The 9,761-nt window shown below is 44.0% G+C and overlaps 1 protein-coding gene across 1 annotated transcript in view; it reads left to right on the top strand.

Moving 5' to 3' along the window:
- Positions 1 to 2,013: 2,013 nt before the first annotated feature.
- The window catches only part of GALNT2 (polypeptide N-acetylgalactosaminyltransferase 2), a 94,849-nt gene continuing 87,101 nt past the window's right edge, over positions 2,014 to 9,761 (top strand). The window contains exon 1 of the mRNA XM_065057735.1: positions 2,014 to 2,227. Coding sequence (XP_064913807.1) covers positions 2,111 to 2,227 — 117 coding nt within the window. The 5' untranslated portion in view covers positions 2,014 to 2,110. The remainder of the gene's footprint in view (positions 2,228 to 9,761) is intronic.

Here is a 9,761-nt window from a genome sequence, read left to right as displayed (position 1 = left end):
CCAAAACCAAGAATCGTAATGCTGAGCTTATTGAAGGAGTCATATTATGTGAAGAGATCTCTATTTTACACTCTCTATACAAATGCTTATTTGGGGTTTCTTCCTTTGTCTTTTCACCTGTCCTGTCTCTCCATCAGGGCTCTGGCAGCTGGGAAGGTATGCAGTTGTTCACTGAAATCTTTGCATGCCAGACAACTTCTGCCCAGGCTGTGCCAACGCTGACATGAATCAACTTCTTGACGAGACTGTCAGCGGAGTCACTGTGCTGGTGAGCAGGTGAGCTTTTGATGCCACTTCTTTCAGCGGCTGGCTCTTCTCCTGCTCATGCAACAGAATTTCTGCCAGACCCCTGCCTCAGCCTGGCACAGCTTGGTGAGCAGTCTTCTACAGAGGCTCTGTAGCCACCAGTGCGGCTTGACTGGCAGAGGTCTGACATAGGTATAGACAGAAGGAGCACAAAATCATGCAGTGCAGTCAGAATGGGCAGCAGTAAACCAGCATATTAAAAAAAAAAAAAAAAAACAACAAACAAACCAATGGTGAGATGACAGAGAAAACCTTTAAAACCCAGGAATGTTCTGCTTTGAGTGGATACCGTGGCTCTGAAATAAAGGTGCTTTTTAATTGCTAGGGAATGTGTCTCAGTTTTGTGCTCTCATTTTTTGATATCTCGGAGTAGAATGAGACAGCAGCAAATGTTGGACAAGAGGAAAGTCAGTGGTGTGGAAAAAGGACAGCATGAACTGTGCACGCACAAGTCAGTGAACCACACTGAGGGCTAGCAGCAGTGTAGTGTCTGTCCTGGGGTGTTTAATGGTGGAACTGGGTAAGCAGAAAGAAAGGTAATTTTACCAGGCCATGACCTCATATCGACAGATCAGCCTCTAAGAGTAGAAGCCCACTTGGGTCAACCTGGGAAGAGTCCTCTGGAGGCCCCCTTAGGCCTGTGTGGGGGCAACCGTGCTTCCAGACTGGGTGCTGCTGTCCGAGTAATGCAGTGACCTCAGAAGGGTGAGGGAGCAGATGCGTGACCTCAGTGGGAAGGTGGGGTTGTCAAGACCTTGATGTCTCCCACAAGGCCACACAAGAATCTCTTAAATAATGTAAGGCAGAGACTTATCAAATGAGATGTGGATACCTGTCACGCAGAGAACACTGGACATCATCCAGCATGACTTTGCTTTCTCACCTTTGAGATTTAATGAAGACCAGCCTCACCACCTGCCCCAAGTGACCGCAAGGACACCACCTTCACAAAGCAGATTGTTCGTTCCCTGCTGTTCAGTGGGAACACCAGGGAGACACAGAAACGACTTCTGGTGGCCAGCTTGGAGCTTCTGTGCAGCTGGGATCCCTATATAACGAGCCAATATGGGCTGAGGCGTGCTCAACCCACCAGTGGCGCAGTATGGAGAGTGCGCTGAACGGGGTGCAGCCGCAGCCGGGATCACCCCTCACGTCAGAGGGGCCGCTCCCGGCGCTGCCCATGCCCCAGCCCGCAGAAGTGCGGTCACAGACACTTTCGGCCGGAGGCAGGCGGGGGTGGGAGGCGGCGGGCCGGGCGCCCGAGCAGCTCCGAAACCCCACGGCCCCGCGGCACCCGCCAGCCGCCGCTCCGGGCGCGGGCCGGCTGCTGACCCGCCCGCCCTTCGGCAGGCGCAGCCGGGGCGGCCCCGCGCTTGCCCGTCACGTCCCGGCCGTTGGCCACGAGGCGCGGCAACCGCCTCATCGGGCGGCGGCAGCGCGCGCCCCTCAGGCAGGCGCTGGGGAGCGCGGCGGCGGTCGGCAGGGCGGCGCGGGGCCGGGGCACCGGGCGCGGGAGGGAGGGAGGGACGGGCGGGCGAGGTCGGGCCGTCCCGCCGCCGCGGGGGGCGCGCAGCCCCCGGCCCGGGCGGGAGGGGGCGGCGGCCCGGCGTGCTGCAGCCATGGCGACGCTGGTCGCCCCGCTCCGCCCCGCTCCGCCCCCCGTGGGGCCGGGCGGCGCGGGATTGGTCGGGGGGCGGGCGTTCGCCCTCTGCCCCCTGACCCTGCGCGGCGGCGGCGGCGGCAGGAGCGGAGGCTGCTGCTGCTGGCCGTTTCCTGGTGGCCTGGCGGCGGCGCGGGAGGGAGGATGCGGCGCAGGTCTCGGCTGCTGCTCTGCTTCGCCTTCCTCTGGGTGCTGGGCATCGCCTACTACATGTACTCGGGCGGCAGCGCCGCGCTGGCCGGCGGCGGCGGCGGGAGGAAGGTAAGAACCCAGCCTGGAGACCGCGCGGGGCAGGCGGTGAAGGTGCGCCCGCTCCGTGTCCCGGCGGCGGGGCGGCTCGGGGCGGCGCTGCCCGGTCCTCAGGGCGGGGGCGGCGGGGAGGTGCTCGTTTGCAGGCGCGGTGAAGCTCCCCCGGGCTTCTTCTTTCCCCACTAGCACGTTTCCCGGAGGCAGATGGCTTCTTTGTGGACTTCAGACCGGTTTCAGCCTCGTCACGTCGCTCCCTGCCCAACTGCGGCCGGCCACGTCCCGGGCCGGGGGAAGTTGGTGTGGGAGGGGAGAGTAGGGCGGGTGGCGGGGGGGCCGGGGCTGCGCTCCGCGGCGGGGGGGCCCCGCCTGGGCTCCGCTCCCGGCACAGAGCGGCTGCCCCGTCCTTCCCCCGCCGGCACCGGAGTCGCCCGGGCTCGTGTGCCCTCCTCGGGAGTGCGCGGGGATCCGAGATGCAAGTGCTTTTTCTCTCTGGGATGCGCGGTGATTTCCTCTCGCTACGTCTGCAAGATGCCCTTTTATGATCGGTTTTGCAATATTTCGGGAAATAGCTGGATTTGTCACGTTCCACGTCTGTGGTGTGGAAGGTCTGTCTTCTCGTTTTTTTTTTTTTTTTTTTTTTAATCGGCTCCGTTAGTAAGGCTCAAGAAGTTGTCTATTGACAGTACAGGAATATTTTTTCTTTATTCTGCTGATCAACATATACAGTCCACTTTTCGGTGTGTTGTAGTAATTCATTGATCAGGAAAACAGCTGCAAGTTAAGTATGTCATAGTTCAAGATTTTTGTCAATCAAAGCAGGTTTATATGGCATGATGCTGGAAATGGCAACTTTATCTGCAAACTCTGTTTAGAAAAATTACTTATGAATAAGTGCTTTTTTTTTTTTTTTGGTGGACTTTCCCCCACCCCCAAACACTAGCAAAGCCAAGAGCTTTTAAGAACTCTTGTTTAAGCCTTATATTTTGGAATAGGAAAGGTGAAAAGGCATCTCATAATGGCATAGTTTTTCTAAAAAACCCAAACAAACCAACCCAGAAATGAGAAGAAAGCAAGTGAGCAAAGTGTTCCACAGTTAGACAGTGTTCTTTGCTAATAAATGTCAGTCTCCTGTTAAATGAAAAGAAGTGTTTATTGAGTCTAGTGCTGTGTAAGAAGAAGAATCTTCTTGTATTGCTTTGATGCAGTTTGGTTCATTAATGCGTGTATTTTCAGTAAAAATCTGCTGATGACTGGTTCCCATGGCAGGTTGTGGAAGCAAATACTTGCATGATTATTTAGAAGATTACTTATGTGAGCAAGAGACTAGAGAATGAGTTGCTTCTCGATGATAATTTGCTCTCTGTTCTGATATGTCCTGTTTTATTTTCCCCTTGTAGCTTAGGAATGTATTCAACAGCAGCTTTTGATGTAGTGTATTAAAGTAAGTGTTAACTGTGTATTGCTAGATACAAGCTCTTCGTCCTTCAAAGTAGATAGGTAGCAGAAATAGATCAAGCATGTGATAAAAAGTAAGGCAGTAGTGTAAAGCCTTTCTTGAAGAACCACTAGAGTGTATTTAGAAAGTAAAAGCAATCTTACACTGTTGCTGATGTGTAATGGGATAAAGAAAAGCTATGCAGGCAAATATATCTGTAGACAGGGAAATATATTTTTAATTCTTATGGTGCATTTCATTTGGGGTTTTCAGACAGATTTGCAACTCAGTTTGATTAATTTTTAGTGCTGGGGAAACTGCAGTGTGAGGATAGTGATTTACCCAAGGTCATCTAGAAGACTGGGTGAGAATAAAATTGGAAAGATATGAGTTTTTCTGAGTATGAGTCTGGTACTTAATCTACTAGAACCTTCTGCTGTTTATTATTCGTATTAGTAGGAGGTTTTATTATTGTTTCAAGAGGTCTGTGACCATGATACTTGCTTTGATAGTATAGTTTGTTATCATTCTGTACAAAATTTAGTAAACCTTTACTAGCCTAGGTAATAGGGAGAGTGTAGTAAGGATAATTAAAAGAAAACGAGGCATTTCATAGGCCTGAGTTGAAGTTCAGTGCTACGTTTAAAAATATGAAAGTTTAAAGTAAGTCTGTGGTAAGGAAGAACATAGGTATTGTGACCACAAGAAACAAGTGGGGAAATTAACAATTATGTGTGGATTGGTGATTTAGGATTCTATTTTCTGTCAGTGAAGCGTAAAATTTAATCCTAGGCCTCAGCATAGGTTAGCAAATGCAAGTAGAGCAAGACGCGTGTAATGTAATAGCTTCTGAATCTCAATAAAAGGCTTATTAACTTAGTGTCAGACCCTGGTGTAAAACAAAAACACAAACTGTCTTAAATGCACAAGCAGAAAACCTACTGTAGTAAATTTCTGTGTGCGTATGACTTCATGTAGTCCTTATTACTTGCCCACTATTTCCATGTAATGGAAGCAGAGTTGCTTACAGAAGAACTTGACTTTTAATAAATTGAAGTCTCTGCCATGTTCAGTCTATAAAATTACAAAAACCGGGAGAGGATAGTTCTTAATTTGTTTGAGTAAGTAATTTGCATGTTAATTACAGACCTGGTTGTATAAACAATGTTGTTTTCTGTAAGGGTGATTTTTTTTTTTTTTTTTTTCTCCTTTATTTATTAGAGTAGTGGTAGAGCTAATGTAAGCATTTACTTATTTTGATTCTCCACTTGAAACCTTTCTAATGGGATCTATGGAGCTCTTTAGATATTGCAGTGTAAGGTGCAGCTTCACTCAAGTTTTTGGCCCCTGGCAACAGTGGTAGAATCCATAGCCGGGTGTGCCATGCTCTGGCCTGGTAGGAGCTGAGCAGGCATGAATGGGGCTAAAGCACATAATGTAGAAGCTGTCTCATTGGTAACTGTGTAAATAATAAAAGGAGAAAATATCGAGAAGTGCAAAGCTTCTCATCCTGGACCTAGGCATAAAAACTGTAGTAGAAAGAAATTACATCTTCCACGTCCAGGCTTTAGGGTGGTCAATTTTTTAAGTTTTTGTTTGTTTGTTTTTGTTTTTTGTCTAAAAGAAGGAAAGGGTAGAGTTGAAGCCTTTCATTCAAAATGTGCTTGGAGGGGACAATGTCTTTTTTCTTAATTATTTTTTCATTCTCTCTAGTGAAAAATGTGGGCTACTTTTGTGTTCAGTTAATGTATTTTATATTAAAAAACCTTTGGAGTGGAGACCGGCACTTCCCTTCTTCTTGTGGATGGATTTCCTAACCTCTGTGCCTTGGACTTGCATAAACGGAGCAGCCTCTGTAAGATGGTTAGAAAGCTACTCATACCATCCCACACCAAAGTCATCCTGATGATGTGATCCCCTCCTAAGACTGGTGTGAATTTGATTTTTTTTGTATTTGTCACACAAGTTTTGATTTCTTTAACCACTAAGTTCTTGCACAATAGAGTGACTGGATTGGGGGAAAAAAAAACCCAACAACCTAGCCAAAAACCTCAGCTGTTTTCTAAAGAGCTTACTCTTTTAGGCCTTAAAGTAGCCCTGTGTAATTGAGCCTTTGAGGCAGGACAGAAGAATGTCTGCATCTTGTTGAAAGCACCAAATGCTTCATCCCTGCCGAGGGTGCAGTCCTCCTAGGCATACCCTGAAGGAGACTTGGGGGCAGAAACGGGATTTACCTTTGAAAGCAAAGGCATCAAGAGAGGCTTGCTAGGTTAAGCTTCAGATGAGCTGAGGTTTGGAACCTTCTAGATGTAGGTGCCAGAGTGCTGACAGGTCTTTGCTTTTGTTGCCACGTAAAGAATGTTGGTGGTTTTTAAGTTGGACCTCTGTCCCCTCCCACACTGTCTTTGCTGTTTAGAGGAGGAGGCTAAAGGCAATCTTTCAGTAAAGAGAGATGGATAACTTTTGCCAGTGCTTCGTAAAATTATGATAATGTTTCTTTTTCACCCCTGCCCCCCCAAAAAAAACCCAACCTAACCAACCAAACAGAAACTAAGCCCCAAAACCATCTTGAGCTAGTAGCTTGTTACTTTCTTAGCTCACTAGATTTACTGGGTGTAATGGAACGAATTGGAGAAATCTAATTTACAGTTAGTTGAGCCACAAGGAGGCAGGCGTCTCCTGTGGAACTGGTTATTGCCCTGTGTACAGTGTTATTTTTTTCTTTCCATATTCTAGTGTTTTTATTATTATTATTGTTATTTTCTTTTTGAGCAGGCTTTTGATAGGTTGCTGTACCATGGAGCTAGCTGAGATGAAATTAATCCAAAGGTAAAAGGTGATATTTTGCTTTGAGTATGTGACTGATTAGAAGTAACTTGATCACTTTGAGGAAAGCAGGGGAAAAAGAAACAAGCTTTGTAAGTTCTTGTTCTACAAGGAAAAAACTTCAGAATAACTCCTTTCAGCATACACCAAGCTTTCTTTTCCTCCTCTCCTTTTTTGGAACTCATGAACTGTTTCAGTTACTGTAAAGTGAGGCTCTTATTGTCATTATACATGGTGATGTACATAGGAGAGCAAGAGCGTATACGTATACTACAGATTCAGTGTACTTAAGTTTCTTTTTAAGGTTTAAGTAGGAGGAAAAAGAAATGTGCTAGAACTTTGGGTCCATTAACCCGTTTTTGTCTGTTTACACACTGCAGTGTGTAATTTCTTTTGACTGTTTCTCTCAAGGTACATGAAGGCAGTAGAGAGCTGCTTTTTGGAAGGGGGTTAAAAGTAACCTTCCTAGTTACGTTGTTTTCTTTTGCCTGAGGAAGGCATTGCCTGTTTTAATTGGTAAATACTAAGTTTAGTTTGCTGCATTAGTTTTAAATGTAACTTCAGTCCCTACAATGATGTGACACTGGATGTGATTTCTGATATCTTGATCTTTAGGCAAGTGAAGATATCAAAGGTTAAATTGTCATGTGTCCTTTTTGTGGCATTCACTTCCTGGAAGGTGCAAGGAGATAGAAAAGGATGTTCCTCTATGTAACAGTTAATAGTTACTTCTGATAGATGTTTTTCATTTATAGAATTCTATAATAAATGGACAAGAAATTAGATGCCCAGGCACTTCAGCTATAGAGCTGTCCTCCTCTCACTAAATGTACAAATGAATCTCTGAAGTTTGTTATACATGTATGTTTTCTTAATTTGACATGTGTCACTTGACAAAATGACTGTCTTGGCAATTCATTCGCTTATTTTTTGTGGAATGCTTCGTAAAATTTAACTTGGAGTGCAATGAAAAGACAATTAAATGCAATTTTTTTTTCATTTTGTTGAGGTCTTTGGTTGTATTGGGCTCTTCCCTTTTTCTTCCCTGCTATTTGGAATGCTTCAGTGGAGGTTTTTGCTACTGATGTAGAGGGGTGGTGAGAAATTAATTCTTAGCTAAAAGACTCTCTTGTCCTCCGTGGCCTGCCAGATTAGAAACTGATGAATCTGGCTTTGGTGGAGATACTACTGCTCTTAGATTACTGACAACTATTTTGTTTCATAAATGGAGAAGTGGAGCAGGGCTGTAGTGATGGCAGAAGGGGTTGGGGAAACAAAAATTACTTCTGTAGTTTCATGTGAAACAGGGTAGTTAACCAGCTCTTCCCTTAGATTTTTACTTTCATGTGGGTATTGTAGTAGCTTGCTGTGCTTTTCCATGTTATCCTGTTGCTGCTGTGGTTTGCTGCTTACTGTGATCTCTGCATACAAAGTTTAAAAGTTGTAGTGATGTCTTTTAACAGATACAGTTCAAAAATTACGTAGTACACTAATGAAGTGTGCCATGTACCCTACCTATTCTGTCTTGTTAGTCTTGTGTTTTGAGGTGTATTGCAAATAGATGCTAATCGTTCTTTCCATGTGTTCTGTGTCATTCCAAAAATACAACATGAAAAGTGATAGCACTTTTTTCTGATTTGGAAAAGGCACAATATTAATTCATATAAAAAAAAAAGAATATTGAAGATCTATCTCATTGGTGATTACCAAAATGCAATTATCATCACTTGATCTTTAGACCAACCTAAAAAAACCCAAAATGTCAATAATTTAAACATACATTAGAGAACTTAAATCTGATTTTTCAAAATTACATGATAATTTCACTTTTTTTCCCTTAGAAATCCTGCTTATAGTTTCTTCTCTTGTAGTCCTTTTCATTTTACGATGTTATGTGGTGTCCAAGTACTTGGTGTAACTGATAATGTTTTCTTCAGATGATGGTAGGACAGATGAGAGATGTGCTATTGTCTGCTAGAAAGCTGCTCACAATACTACAGAATAGAAGAGACGCCTTTATATCAGTACTGGCTATCGTGAGAGAGTAACCCTTGTTGCATGCCTAGAAATGGTTTGGAAATAATAATTCCAGCAGACAGCCTAGAAAATGTTTTTTGTTGGCTTTTTGGTAACTACTTATAATTTAGATATAATTTAATATACAGTACTTCTGACTAAATTAAATCTGTTTGAAAAGAAAGCATTAGGATACAGCTGATTCTGGGAAACTCAGGTGATGAATGTAAGGTGCTCAAATGAAGCCAATGCAAATGGTAAATATAAACTTGTGTTTAAATTGTTTTCGTCCACTTAAATCTTCTCTTAAATCAGTTAGAGGTAGTAGTTTAACTTTAGCGGTACAAATCAATGTATAGCTAGCTGTTATACAGGTTTTTAACTGCCTGGCTGTTAACTTGTTTCTGAATGGGATTTTTATTAGGACTTAGTGGACAAGCTGTTTATTGCTAATGTGTTGGCAATACATTTGAATTCTAATAATGAATGTACAGGAAGCAGTGAGATGTTTGCAATTATTTTTTTTTTTTTTGGGAATATGGGGCTGAATGTCATTGCCCGAATATATTGGGATAGTGTGGAAAGAGCGTATCAGCATGGGCATTACAGAAGGAAGCGCTGAGCAGGTTGTTTTGCTGCCATCATGTAATGCAAAGCCTTCCAGTGTAGCTTGTGCAAATCACTATCAATGCTTTTTTTTTTTCTGAGTTTCCTTTTCACCTCTGTCTAAACTGTTCATTTGCCTCACCATCTCTTTTTTTGTACATTGGTTTTATTAATTGCCCAGGATACCTTTATTGTCATTTAAACAAATTAAAATATGCTAGTTCAAATAGCTCCACCACCTGACAGCACATCTGTGTGAAGGAACTATCCAGGCAGATGTTTAGTTTTGAGCTCAGCTTATGAAATTCAAATGGAAAGGAATGAAACAGTGGAAAAAAAGAGTCTGAATTTTAGAGCATTCTGTATATCCCCCCAACTGTTATGTAGTGGATATCAAAGGCAATAATTTGAATTTGTCTTCTTTATAACTATGCCTCTTATGTGGGGAAAAAAAGGAGCCTAATGAAATGGTTGCAGATTCAGTTGTTAAATAACTCTTCTGAAGTTGTAAAATTGTCATAAAACCTGGGTGCTTTTTTAAGGAGAGCAGAGAATAACCAGAGATTCTGCTGAGTTTGGGCATTAGCAAAGTGCAGTAGTCTGTCTGTATTGGGTAACAGATCTGCTTGAAACAGAAACACTTTAGCCAAGAAAAGATCATGC

Source organism: Columba livia, chromosome 3 (assembly GCF_036013475.1).
Source record: "Columba livia isolate bColLiv1 breed racing homer chromosome 3, bColLiv1.pat.W.v2, whole genome shotgun sequence".
NCBI lineage: Eukaryota > Metazoa > Chordata > Aves > Columbiformes > Columbidae > Columba > Columba livia.
This window is presented reverse-complemented; position numbering and strand designations above follow the sequence as displayed.